The sequence below is a fragment of the Xiphophorus hellerii genome, chromosome 6 (genome assembly GCF_003331165.1).
Source record: "Xiphophorus hellerii strain 12219 chromosome 6, Xiphophorus_hellerii-4.1, whole genome shotgun sequence".
NCBI lineage: Eukaryota > Metazoa > Chordata > Actinopteri > Cyprinodontiformes > Poeciliidae > Xiphophorus > Xiphophorus hellerii.
This window is the reverse complement of record NC_045677.1, coordinates 25,751,258-25,764,803: the sequence shown is the minus strand read 5'-3', so window position 1 is coordinate 25,764,803 and position 13,546 is coordinate 25,751,258. Positions and strand designations below refer to the sequence as shown.

General features: G+C 38.8%; 2 protein-coding genes across 11 annotated transcripts in view; both read right to left on the bottom strand.

Moving 5' to 3' along the window:
• Nucleotides 1-1,560: 1,560 nt before the first annotated feature.
• The window catches only part of LOC116721714 (acyl-coenzyme A thioesterase 1-like), a 36,407-nt gene continuing 24,421 nt past the window's right edge, over nucleotides 1,561-13,546 (bottom strand). Inside the window, exons 1-6 of one of the 9 annotated variants that reach the window (XR_004339672.1) lie at nucleotides 8,416-8,521; nucleotides 6,379-6,834; nucleotides 5,477-5,679; nucleotides 3,161-4,797; nucleotides 3,023-3,089; nucleotides 1,561-2,887 (exon numbers count right to left, since the gene is read on the bottom strand). Coding sequence is in view for 5 of the 9 variants with exons in the window: in XM_032565615.1 (XP_032421506.1) it covers nucleotides 4,189-4,797; nucleotides 5,477-5,679; nucleotides 6,379-6,829 (1,263 nt within the window). In the remaining 4 variants the exon portion in view is untranslated. Of the gene's footprint in view, nucleotides 4,798-5,476; nucleotides 5,680-6,378; nucleotides 6,835-7,419; nucleotides 7,591-8,415; nucleotides 8,532-13,546 lie in introns of those variants that run through there. The other 8 variants (XR_004339669.1, XR_004339670.1, XR_004339671.1 and 5 more) reach the window with 8 other exon arrangements.
• LOC116721716 (acyl-coenzyme A thioesterase 2, mitochondrial-like) lies at nucleotides 9,053-13,545 on the bottom strand. Of its 2 annotated transcripts, none has more exons than XM_032565620.1 (4): nucleotides 13,434-13,545; nucleotides 11,186-11,647; nucleotides 10,199-10,383; nucleotides 9,053-9,966 (listed from the first exon to the last, which is right to left on the bottom strand). In XM_032565620.1, exons 2-4 carry the CDS (start codon nucleotides 11,634-11,636, stop codon nucleotides 9,358-9,360), a joined length of 1,245 nt encoding a protein of 414 aa, XP_032421511.1. In that variant the 5' UTR covers nucleotides 11,637-11,647; nucleotides 13,434-13,545; the 3' UTR covers nucleotides 9,053-9,357. The 2 variants fall into 2 exon arrangements, with proteins under 2 accessions (XP_032421511.1, XP_032421512.1); XM_032565621.1 differs by having other exon boundaries at nucleotides 13,399-13,468.

Genomic DNA, 13,546 nt, shown 5'->3' with positions numbered 1-13,546 from the left:
CTTCCCCCCATAACAAAATAGAACAGCACAACTTCCTGAAGAACCAACATTAGTGCTCTCAACATTTCTCTCCAGAAGACTTTAAGTCATTCCTATTGGCAAAATCAACGGAGAAGGAGTTAACAGGGGATCGTTATCCTCGCAAGTTAAAACCAAATGCCGCAGCCGGCTAGCGAGGGAAAGAGAAACAGCAGGGAAACACCGGAAGCTCCTTTAAATTATGAAATCACGGACCGGACACGGAGTACGTGCAACCAGAGAAGCGAATCCGATCATTTTCACGGCGCTTCTTCTTCGATGTTTTTTGACGATGGGCAAACAACGAAACTGGTGCATTACCGCCACCGACTGGTATAGAGTGTGGACCAGAATGTCACAGAATTAAATTCTGTTTTGTAAGCAAAATATTATCTGATAAATTATATTTTGGGTTATTTCTAAATAAATTAACTAAATCTAGTTTATATTTAATTCGATTTAAATTTTGAATCAATTGTTGTCTTTCTTCTTCATAATTTTGACAGAATAACATAACATGCTCTATTGTCTCATTAACTACACAATAATCACACTTGCCAAACCAATGTTTTCCAAAATAAAGAATGCTATTTAACCAACTGTGCCCAAATCCGATACATGAAATAATTGTCTGTTCTCTCCTCATCCTCTCTGTACTTCTCATTTCTCCATTCTTTTGAATTTCATTAAACCAATGTACTTTTATTTTATTATTGTGTTTGCCATTAATCTTTCATTTTCTCTTTAAAAATTGTATTCCTGTTTTACTAAAATTAACAACTAAGTCCACTGAGTTTTTAGCAGCTTATTGCCATTTCTTTCCCTTTAACACCATAATGAGCTGGTGCTGACAGAAAGTTAATTATTGAACCCATCATATTTATCTATAATATTTTTAGAATTTCTATTAAAATATCTGGCCTGTTTTCTGAATGGTTGCATTTTAAACTAATGATTAACAGGAATCTGAAATTTGAAAAATTACTGATCTTATTTCATCAATCCACTGAATAGCTAATAATATTGCAAGCCTTCCGCCTGTGTGTACTGAAAGTCCATCTTTTATGCTTTTTCTAATTTTGATATTAAACTCTTTCACAGCACTTCTGATCGATCTCTCGGTAAAACGACTCGCGTAGCTTTAAGTTTAATCGACCACCACAACAAAACTAAGTAAATAAATAAATAAACCTGGTATTGTGTGAGGTTCGACTTACACAGCCTGAAGCTCACACTTTGTAATGTTTGTTACCCCATTGGACATGGGACAAAAATCTCAATCATCTTGACATTTACATCGCTCAATCCTACCATCACACACAACTATTGTTGAGAATTTGGAAACATTTGCTCTTTGTTTGCCAAAGCTAAGGAGGGAAACCAAATATTTCAGCTGTCTGAAATAATCTGTTCCCCCTCCGTAACATAGGAACTAATTATTCTTTCCCAAACTCCTCAACTGTGACAAGTCATGCGGAATTGGAAATATTTGCCCTTTATTTGCCAAAATTACATGGGGGAAACCAAATAAAAACAAAGCAATTACTGAAGAATTCTAAGTTTTATTGGTTTGCAATGTGACCTTTCACAACTATGTTACATTTGTAACACACATGTATCACGGCCATGCTAAGAAAAAATAAAATTACAAGAATAAAGTCATAATATTAAGAGAAACTCGTACAAAAATAAAGTCATAATATTACAAGAGTTTACATCTGCCGTACAGTATTTGTTAATTTCCTTTTTCCAATGAAAGAACACCATTTGGATACAGATTTATAAGAGCACAACAAACTGCTACAACCTTGTCTAGCAGCGTCTCGCTCTCTTCCTCAGACGGTCCAATCATCCTGATGGGAAAGTTTGAATTTAATGTTTTGTATTTGTTGCAAACAGAACCAATAATTCTCCTTACATGGCTTCTAATGTGCATTAGCAGTCTTGTTTCCTCAGCTGTCTTCTGATCCAGCTCACGGTGGCCGTCTGGTGATGACCTTTTGACCTCAGCACACACCATGCCCAGATCGTCCTTCATGTTAAAACGCAGAACTACGTCATGCGGCTGCAGTTTGCCCAGCAGACCACAGCTTTCTGTGATTTCTACGTCACTGCTGCACCCCCTCCAGCCTCTGGAGGTGAAGGAAATGACTCCCTGCGGAGCGATGCCGGTGACGTATTTCACCGTGCCACTGTGTCCGTCCCCTGACTCCATATTGGAGGCGTCTCCGTGGAAACCTCAAAGCAGTCGACGATCATGGCAAGCTGTCTTCCAAATGTCTCCAGGAGCAGCTGAGGCATACTGACCCACACCCGCTCTGTCCGGCCAGTGGACCAGAGAAGACATGCATGCGTACAACGCGGCGACCATGTCCTCGAATGCAGCGTTAGCGGTTTCTTGCTGCACGTTAAGTAAATAACTTATCCGATCCCCTGGAAAATTCAACTTCAGACGCATTAAGGTGAGGAGAACCATCTGAGTGAGTCAACTTTGTTGCAACCTGCGGCAGGAAAGGTTTGATGCGGCGCAACAAGACCTGAAAAGTGGAATGGCTCTGAAGTCCGGTGTAATATTTTACCTTTTTGTCACCCCTTAAGAACAGTTCTGTAAGTTCAGTGAGTTCACTCTTTAGACTAGTGATTTGCTTCAAAGCACATTGGTCAAGCATGTTTTCCTCTGAACTTTCCTCGACAGGTTGTGAGAGGCCAATTTTCTCCCGTTTCTCCTCTTCCTCTTCACAGTTTTGCACAACCTCGGCTGTGTGTGGCATCTCCTGCTGCTCTTTTTCTTGCCTGACCTGCTTCTGGCCCAGCAGCAGAGACGCTTTCCAGTCAGGATGGGTCGTTAGCATTTCATACGCTGGTTTTCCTGGAAAAACATTAACTGAGTTAGTAGAGTCGAATTCAAAGGCCCCCGCGCCTTGAGTTTTACACATGCGCAGAATAGTATGTTTAACAACCAGACGACTATTTATCGGTTTAGAAAGGATTTCTGAGGTCTAACCTGCTGACTGAGCAGAAACAGCATCTTCAGAGATGCGTTCATGGTCTCCACATAGAAAATGGCAACACTAGTGCAAAATACCACACACGGTATAACAAAGCGTCACTTTTACTAGTGTGTATTAAATCGAGAGAGTACCTGAATGAAAATGACAGAGCAGACCCTTTTTGATGGTAAAATGCAGTCGAAAGTGACGTCGTTCCTTCCAACTGCCGTTACCCAGGCCATAGGGTCATCTCCGACACAAGTTTGTCTTCATGTTTCTTCCACCTCGGAAAGCAGAAGAAACGCAGTCCGTTGTTTAATTTCTCTTCGTTCTTACCGTGTGAACGACTGGAACAGCCGTGAATGCAGCAGCGATGGCCGGGCATGTCGGCGTTCCTCCACAAAGTCCCAAACTCTATATAAAAGACAACAAAGCTGTTAAACCGTATCCGTGTCTATGGTTACAATATGGCGGATGTGACGTCAGTACTCCCATCGCTAGTGCGTTCTTCTTCTTTCTACACTCTGTTTGGAGGGCATATTTGCTGCCACCTAATGGACCGTAGTGTAATACAGAAAATTGGAATATTAGAAAAATAAATAAATTCCTTTAACAAAATAACAGTAATAAACTAGATACAAGAAATTGTGTTTTCCCAAGTAAAAAAAAAAAAACAATTAAAAATATATTTCAAGTGTGTTAGAGAAGGGATGTAGTTGAAAGCTGTTCTAACAAATTACCAGGTCTCAACATGTTTTATTACAATTAATGTTACAACAAGCATTCAGTTAAAAAGCTGCAAGAATTGTAATTTTTATGGTAATATGACAGTGCGGCTATTTCACTTCCAGAAAAACCCAGACTTTCATGAATTAAAATGGTAGAAAATGACATGAAGCCTATTTTTCTTCTAATTGACATTAAATTGGAACAAACTTTCTATGTAATTTCAGGATACTGAAATGTTTCTATTTTCTAAATGGCATAACAATAGTGTTTTTTAAATTAAATTGCTTTCAAAAACATGAGTTTATACAGATTGAGTTAAGGTTTGCTATAATTGCGCATTTTCAAACTGTAATCTGCCTTTTTTCTCGTCGTCTTTGAAGTAACGGCTTCCTTTCAGCCCAAAACTCTTTTTTAGATATCTTGACTTGCTTTTGATTAAAGGACAGCAGCACTATAACTTGGATTTAGTTTGAGTTTTGTCACAGTTTAAGTGAGTTCTGAAGAACTCCTGGATCTTCCTCCATAGATGGACTTCAGCAGCAGCGTGGGTCCTGGGCTCCCCCCCCCACAGGACTGGCATACCTGTGACTCCATGGAAGCTGGAGTGGCAGTACGGTCCAAACGGGGGCTCTAAATAATGTCCGGCTCCAGGGTAGCTCACACTCTCAAAGTTCTCCTTCCCATGACGCTTTAGTCTGTCCACCATCTCGTCCATGTAGGCCTTGCTGTCCCAGTTGAAGTCGTCCTCTGAAGCTGCAAACAGGAAACGTCCACTTGCTCGTTCGATAGGCACCAAGGATGACTTATTTTCCTCCTTCAGAGGATCATGCATGCCATATTTGGTGATAATGGCTCCAGACTCTGTGGAAATCACTTTGTTGATGTCAAACTTCAATGCTGAGAGAATCTGTCTATTCTTATAATAAAGGGGTAGGACTGCGCTAGCGGAGCAGCCATTGATCCAGACAACAGCCTGGACTCCTGGGAGGTACGATGCGATTGACAGAGCGAGATCTCCACTTTTAGAAAGGGAGATGATGCCGACTCCATTACTGCCCACCTGGGGGAAAACAGGCAAGGTCAAAATAAAATGATTTGCATATTTCTCATGGGGTAGCTCAACATTATTTGTAAAACGATGTAAACACAAAAACAACCCAAAAAGACCTAAGGAAGAAAATTAGGTCACTAGAAAAAAACAAAAAAACTTTGACTTGAATCTCAGAATTCTGAGTTGTCTCATAATTCCAGCTTTAATCTCAAAATTCTGACTTTAATCTCAGAATTTACGTTAGTATCAGAATTCTTTTTTTCCAGCATATCAACTTTAATCTCAGAATTCCCACCTTTTTTCCTCAGAATTTTGACTTTTTTTTCTCAGAATTTTGACTTTCTACTCAGAATTCTAATTCTGTGAAAATCTATGTAAAAATCTAAATAAATAACCAAACATTCTTAAATGTATTTCCATTATATTAGGATATAAATATAATAACAGCAGTTTCTTACCTGTTGATTTGTAAACCTGCTTTTTATCCACACTGAAAGCTCGTCCCAAATTTATTTGGTACATTCGAGTTTTAAGATTAGATTTGCCTGATGGTGAATAAACAAAATAAAAAAATTCTGATTCTAGGAAATTAAAGTCAGAATTGGTTTTTTTCAGTGTATCTAATCCTTTTTTTGTATAGGACAAAGCTGCTAAAAGGGATCAAAATATCAACATTTTAATACCTGACCTTATCTTGGTTCTTTAGAAATTTGATGGATTCTTCAAAATAATCCAGATGGACTTCTTTAATGTTCTTGGGCAGGTCATCGTGACCGTACAGCGCCACCGTCAGAACCAAGAATCCCCGGCTGGCCAGCAGAGCGGCTCTTTTCTCCGACAGACCGCCACCAAACGTGTACAGATCCAACACAGCAGGGAACGGCCCTTCTCCTGAAAAAAAATAAACAATCCACTTCCTGAACCTTTCATTTTTTAATTTTGTGGCCAACTTCCAATCTTTTTGTAATTTTAAGCTTCTGTTGATCCTAATATTACGTGATTACATTTTTTTAGCAGCTTTTACAGAAAAAGATATAGAAACAGCACTGACAATATTAATTTTCAGTAATATCTGACTAACATTGAAGATAATATTTGCTTCAACTTTAAGTCTTTTTGCAGTTGATTCCAGTCTGAGGGAGCAACAAACCTTTCTGCTTTAGGTATGGATTATAAATTCTGTGGAGAAATTTCTTCTCAAATATTATCTGGTTTAACTTTGTAATTTTATTTTTTTTTTCTCTCACATTTTTATTGAGTTCCCAGTAAATATTACTGATGATCCCAGAGACTCAGAGCCTGAAGTTACTTCAATAAACTACTAATATTGCTTTATACTACAGGCTCCCTACATGTAGTAGGGAGATTGTAGCAAAATAAACTCAAACGTTTTTTGTTTCCAAAAATAAAACAAACAATCTCGGTAACCAGCCAGTTTCTTGGTGCATTTTGTTAAATGTGCTGCTCTTGCTTCAGTATTTCTTGAACTTTAACAGAACTGAACCATATTAGGCAAAACCTTAGCCAGAAAAAATTCAAAGCATCATTACTTTGCAAATTCAACAAAGAGTTAAAGCAACAAAGACCAACCTGGGGGAGTAAAAAGCACCCCACGAATATTTCCCTGCTTGACGGGAACTCGGCTGACCCCGTCTACCATCAGAAACCTCTCATTGGTCGCCTCAGCCACCATCCGGCCCTCTTCTTCATGCACTGAGAAGTTCACCACATGGGGATTCAGGGAGTTTGTCTTCTGAAACCTCTTGTGCAAGACGTTTGACCTCATAGACCACAGCAGACCCATGGGCTCGACCCCAACGTAGTTCCCACTGAGGGAGGCGTCTCTGCTCAGGTCGATCTCCCCGCTGCTGTCTGCCCTGTAGGTGGCCGAGGAGCTGAAGACCACTCCCTTCTCGTCTGTGGATCTGGCTCTCATGGTGACCACCTGCTTGGACCTCAGACCGGCCACTTTCACCTGGACGGGCTCATCGAACAGACACCTGGCGCTGGGCAGAAGCCTCAGCCTGACTTGATTGGACATCTGTGCTGTGAAACAAAATGAAACAAAAGGTTTCGTCAAACATTTTGACTTTTTAAAGTGAACTTGCTGTTGACTTTTGCAGAGATTTCAGAAATAGGTGAAAATTTCGCTTTTTAAATTATAATACAGAGGAGTCTTTTACTTGACTTAGTGAAATATACAAATTATTTACTTTATTCACTCTTCATATTATTAATCATGTTATAAAAAGAGTTAGATAGCAACTAGTTATATTTACGTAACTACATTTACTTGATTAACTTAAAAATAAAAAAAACAACTTTTAAGATTATATACTATGCTGTACTTTTTAGCTACAATTTACCCAAGTTGGCTATAAACTGAGTTGAAAATGTAACCAAAGAATAGAATTTAGTCGGGTTCAGATAGCAGTTTACTATCAACCAGTTTTGTTTATTACAAATTTCTGGACTGAAATACATCCAACTTCATCTCAACTCAAATCTTAGAGTGAACAACATTCACTATAACAGAGTCCTTGGTAAAGGAAAAAAACAAAAGAAGCTGGCCAGCAAAAAAAATAAGTTCATATAGAGCTCTATATTTGTATGTGTGTGTCTGGTGCATACAAATGAAAAAAAGGTTGTCTTGACTGGGATAGGGACCCAAAATGATGATGGCAGCCGGTGTCCACAAACACGAAATATTCAGCAGCCTCTCCTTCCTCCTCTGCAGGCACACGAAGACCCAACGTTCCTCTCACAACTATGCAGACATTACCAATCTCCAGTAATGCTCACCTAGCAGGGAAACATCATATGAGCATCAAAGTTAGGCAATATGCAGCCAGGCTGAGACTAGCATGTCTCTGCTCTGCAGCAGCTCTGAACTCTAAAGCCCGGGAATTCCCTTAGCAACTGCAGTGGGCTTCAATTTAAAACAGCATTTAAAATAATAAAATGAAATAATAAAATATGCACCTTATGAACATCAATGAAAATTAAATATTTCACTTAACATAACAAACTTGACAGTCATTTTAACTCACATTACCCATGGTAAAACAGGAGTTTGGTTTCTAGAGCATTACCGCATTAGCGACAACTTAGTAAATAAAGTTAGAACACATACGACATTACAAATCTCCAGTAATGCTCACCTAGCAGGGAAACATCATATGAGCATCAAAGTTAGGCAATATGCAGCCAGGCTGAGACTAGCATGTCTCTGCTCTGCAGCAGCTCTGAACTCTAAAGCCCGGGAATTCCCTTAGCAACTGCAGTCGGAATGCTGCCGTAAAGTAATGTCGTTCCGTTCTCTTAAAGGGACACTACCCATAAAGTAAAAGAATACAGAAAAGCAAAATAGCACAGTACAAATACAAAATAACACAGTACAAATACAGCAGGGTTACAAAAACACACGTCTTTGTTGTTATTTTAATTTAATAAATGAATATTCAGGTCACTAACTTTCAACCACATTTATAAACTTCTGAAGAGTAAAAAGTAAACAGTCGTTTGGCTAAGGTCGCCCAAACTTCGGCACTTATTTATCCTAAAAACACCTCAAAACGCCCTGCTTTTTCCAAACACTGTAAAAACCTTTGGGGGCTCACAGAATACCTTCAACTACGTGTAGTAGGATGAATAATTGGATGGTAGGTGTCCTCAATCCTGGAGGGCACTTCTTCCTGCTACGTTCGGCTACTGACCCGAATGTAAACGGAAGCAGTCGCAGGCGGCCGGGGTTTCTTCAAAATAAAAGTATAGAAGGGCACGTTTTTAAAACATTTTATTAGAAATTTGTTGTAGATACAAACACGAAGCTAAAGTTGGTTTCCGATTCGGGAAATGGCTAAAGGGCGATTCCACCTAATTTTTCACTGCCTTCAGCATATTTAATCTACTCTAGTTAAAAAAACTACGACACCTAGACTGTTTAAACCTGGACTGTATTATTCTCAACTAATAGGAGAATATTTAAAACCATGTTTGTGATTTGTGAAAACTTTTTCTGATTTGTGAAACTTCAATAAAGGGCCATTTTTACCCCTTCTTTGCACCAGAATCATATTAGAACTGCTCTAATTGCAAAACCACAACAGTCCAACCTGGACTAGATTATTTTCAACTAATAGCAGATTATTTAACCATGTTTCAGCCAGTCCTTTTGTTGGCTTAGTTTCCAGACAACTAACACAATTAATGTGAAGTTTTTCTTATGGCTTATATGCAAGTGTTATAATAAAAAATCCCACGATTTTACTTCAGATCTTTTTTATTATAAAGTATTTAAGAAAAAACGTTACAGTACTCTAACTGTAGAACACATTTAATCACAATTACAGAATATTAAATCTGTTCTTTCTATACAAAACTATTACATACATTATTGTACAGTTAATTAGGTGTTCTAATGTTAATTTCTGTTTTCAGGGATGTCCAACTGAGGCTGAATGTGGCTTACTGAACTTCCTCCTCAGTAAGCCACCAAGCTCTGCTGAGGAGATGAACTAATAATTTCATTTAGGTAAAACCGACCCTCTGAAATCCACAGATTTAAATCTATAACTTGGATTTACTCTGTGCAGGATTGCAGCTCAGGTGAGTTCTTAAGAAGTCCTGGATCTTCTTCCACAGGTGGAGTTCAGCTGCAGCATGAGCTTGAGGTTCTCCGCCCCACATCACTGGAAACCTGAGCATCCCGTGTAACGCAGAGGGGCAGTGTGGTCCATATGGCGGCTCCAGTAAGTGTCCGGCCGCAGGGTACATCACGCTCTCGAAGTTCTTCTTCTGGTGACGCTTCAGCCTCGCCACCATGTCGTCCAGGTAACCCTTGCTGTCCCAGTTGAGGTCGTCCTCAGAGGCCACAAATAAGAAATGTGACCCGGCTCGTTCAATGGGAACAATGCTGCCCTTGTTCTCTTCAGCAAGAGGGTTTTCAACGGCCTGCTTGATAATGTTAGCTCCGGACTCACTGGGAATCACCTTAGTGAAGTCGAACATCAGTGGTGAGAGGATCTGACGGTCCTTATAGTAGAGGGGGATGCCAACGTTGGCACTGCAGCCGTTAATCCACACCACGGCTTCAACTCCTGGCACAAAAGCAGCGAGGGAAAGCGCGATGTCGGCCCCCTTAGATCGCGATATTATCCCAACTCCTTTACTGTTCACCTGCGAAAAACATGAAATTAAAAAAATAATATATGATCAACAAATACAGCTCAGGAATGAAAAGACTATTCAGACAAACATACACTTTAACAGTAAGAAAAACTAACTATATTACAAGAAAATGTAATTGGTACTTATTTTCAAGAGGACTTTAAAAGCTGACTGATATTTTTAGTTTGCTTTTCTAACAAATGATTTTATACAAACTAGGAAACTGGATGTGTCTCGTCACCTTTGGCTGGTTTTGTAGGAACTGCACTGCTTCTTCAAAGTCATCCAGATTCATCCTTTCTAATTTGGGTTTGTCAGTGAATACGGGTAAAGCAAGAACTATAAAGCCTTTATTGGACAGCAGAGAGGCCCTTTTCTCTGACATGAAGGTGCACAGATCCAACACAGCAGGAAACTGACCCTCTCCTTTGAGTAAAAAGAAAACAAAAGGATGTTAAATACTCATTTATTAAAAAATAAAAGTCTGTTTACCTATGAAAGGTTACCTATTATGCTTCCTTGACCAGGTTAGGATAAGTCTTTGGGCTACACAAAACATACTCATTGCATTTTGTGGACAAAGTCATTCTTAGATATTTTTAAAAATCATTCTGCTCAGTTTTGCCTATTTTTATTTTTTTGCTGTATTAAGGCCTCTTGTCACTTTAAATCCAAAGAAGCAGCTGCTTGCACACTTGCATGATGAAGAGCTTTACATCTTTATAAAGCAGAAGTGAAGCCTCAAACACAATCAACAAGACTGTAGCAAGGAGTTTATGAATATTAAGCAACAAAACAATCATATTTCCAGCAGCCAATTGTAGCGCATACAGGAGTTAAACCAGCTGACCAAACGTCCTGGAGCTCAGCTGGGGTTGCTAGATGACGGCTAGATGATTTGTGACGTTACATTCTAAATGTTTTTGAAATGGCTCAATTTCTCAAAAAACATCAACTTACTGCCAAACAAAGACTGGGTGTTTTTTTAGAAGCAGATGAAACCCGAATGGAAGCACAAAAGCATGCAAAATGTAATTTTTGCACAGTAGGTCCCCTTTAAAAGTTAAAAGGTTTGCAGATCAGCGACATCTTTAAATTGACCTTTGTTAACTCATCTCAGCATACCTTTTGTTCTTTATAGAATGTCTGCAGTGAAAATATGTAAAAAACTTTTTAGGTTCTGATGGATAATGCTAATTAAAATACTTAATGAGGTCGTCATTAATACCTGGCGGGGTAAACAGGACTCCTTGACTGTTGCCCACTTCGACAGGAACTCGCCTGACTCCATCTCCCATGAGACACCTCTCATTGGTCGCCTCGGCCAGGATCCCGCCCTCCTCCTCATGCACAGAGAAGTTCACCACGAAAGGTTCCAATGCTTTGTTCTTATAGAAATATTTGTGCAAGGTATCTGCCTTCAGTGACCTCAGCAGACCCATGGGTTCCAACCCGACGTAGCTCCCACTGAGCGAGGCGTCTCTGTTCAGGTCGATCTCCCCTCTGCCATCAGCGCAGTAGCTGGCCGAGGAATTGAACACCACTCCTCTCTCATCGATGGATCTGGCTCTCAAGGTGACCAGCTGCTTGGACCTCAGTCCAGCCACCTTTACCTGAACGGGCTCGTCGAATAAACACCTGGCGCTGGGGAGCAGTCTCAGTCTGATCTGGGCTGACATGCTTTCTGAAACTAAAAGAAAACAGTTTTCATATTCATACAATTTTTTGCACAAAATCAAAAGTCTGAAAAGTCTTCAGTTCTGCCTATTTTGATCTCTTTTCAGAATGAACTGTTGGACCTCTTGTCACTTTAAAGCCAAGTAAGCTGCTGCTTGCACGTGAAAATAGCTGCAAGCAGATACGCAATTATAGCACCATAAATCTTTGAAAAGCAGAAGTGGAGCCTCCTGCACAACCAAGAATGCAGCAAGGAGTTTCTGAATGGTGAGTCAACAACAAAACACTTGTCTTTTTCAGCAGCCATTGTACAGTGCATACAGCAGTTAAACCAGCTGACTAAATGTCCTGGAGGTCATCTTAAGTTGCTAGGTAACGGCACACTGTAACTTAATCTGGAGGTTTATGAAATGGTTCATACAACTAGACACCAAAAAACATTAACTGATTACCAAAAAACAACTGGTTGTTTTGTTAAATGCTAGGAAAGTTTTTAGAAACAGTTGAAAAATTTTGGGCTAAATATTTGCCAATGGTTTTGTTTTTCTTTAATATGTGTTGTAAGATATTTAAATGTTTGTTCTTTACTTTGCTGGTATTTTCACACTTTTCTGTTTTGTCATCGGTTTTTTTTTCTGTTTACTTGTTTTTTGTTGAAATTCTAAAGCTAAGCATTGGCAGCTTTTACAACTGGTAAAAAGATTTTCACCAGTTTCCTATTTGTAGGTTCTCTCCGGGCTCCTGGCTTCCTGCCACAGTCTAAAATCATGACTGTTTGGTTAATTGATTTCTCTAAATTCTCCTTAGGTGTGAGTAAAAAAAGAAAAAGAGTGAATAAATATCAAAAGTTAATTTCCTGTTTGCAGTTTCTCTCCAGGTGTTCCAGTTTCCTCCCACAATCCAAAAAGATTTTAGAAGAAAATTTAAGTTGTTTATATTATTATTACTAATATTACTATATTAGGGTTCATATAATAGTATTATTATATAATAAATTAAATATAATATATATTACACTATTATATATAATATTGTAAATATTATATATATATAATATAGAAATCCCAAGCAACACAGCTGCAGAATTCTATCAGATTAGATTATTGCAGTCAGTTTCCACATGTTGGTGGAGAAGCTCATTAGGAAGCTTATTTTAAAAGATATTATTATTAACTGATCAGTGATGTAAAATCAGCGCCATTAAGTCTCAGACATGTCGCATCATTTCGAGTTTCAGAACAAATGTGATTCAAATCATGATTTCGACCTTTACGTGCTGGAAAATAACTTTGAAATTTGACAAAATATGATAAATCATTGGGGCTTTATGGACAAATTACGATCGGTCTAATAAAAGTGTTCTCTGTAAATATAGGTTAAAGGTCAGTGGGTAACAGGGCGAACTCCTGTTGCTAAAGACTGAAATGCAATACACGACAAAAATGTTTGTGTTTATTGTAAGTAAATGAATAACAGTAATGGGTGTGTATTTACAACGGGAAGACATAGCTTGGGACTTTATTTAGAGCCGAATTGTAGAAATATCTAAGCAAAAATAGGCAACCCTTTTCACGTTTTAAATTTATTTTGTGGCTGTGGGGAAAACTAAATTAACTGTAACTTTCTTACGTCTGTAATCACACAAATACGTTTTCATTTATACGAATGTTAGAATCATTTACTCATCTTTTAGAGAGTTAGCTTACGCCATACATGCCTTTTATGCTAATATTTTTGCGATAAAACTAACGTGACCGAACTTACAGTCAAACGGGACGTGTTCAGGTGCAGCTACCTACCCGATAGGTTTGACTCAGTTTAAAAAGCCTGAAGAACTACGGAAACAGTAAAGGTTCAAAAAGACCGATTTTGCAATTCTTAGTAGTGGAGTTTGAAAACCCTCCCTCTCTCT

Bases quoted from the DNA above. Each gene is read 5' to 3' on its own strand.
- LOC116721716 (XM_032565620.1), bottom strand. From the start codon at position 11,636: ATGTCAGCCCAGATCAGACTGAGACTGCTCCCCAGCGCCAGGTGTTTA. The intron at 10,384-11,185 runs GTATTAATGACG...TTTTACTCAAAG, and splicing joins AGTCCTGTTTACCCCGCCAG to GAGAGGGTCAGTTTCCTGCT. The intron at 9,967-10,198 runs GTGACGAGACAC...TGTTTTTCGCAG, and splicing joins TCCTACAAAACCAGCCAAAG to GTGAACAGTAAAGGAGTTGG.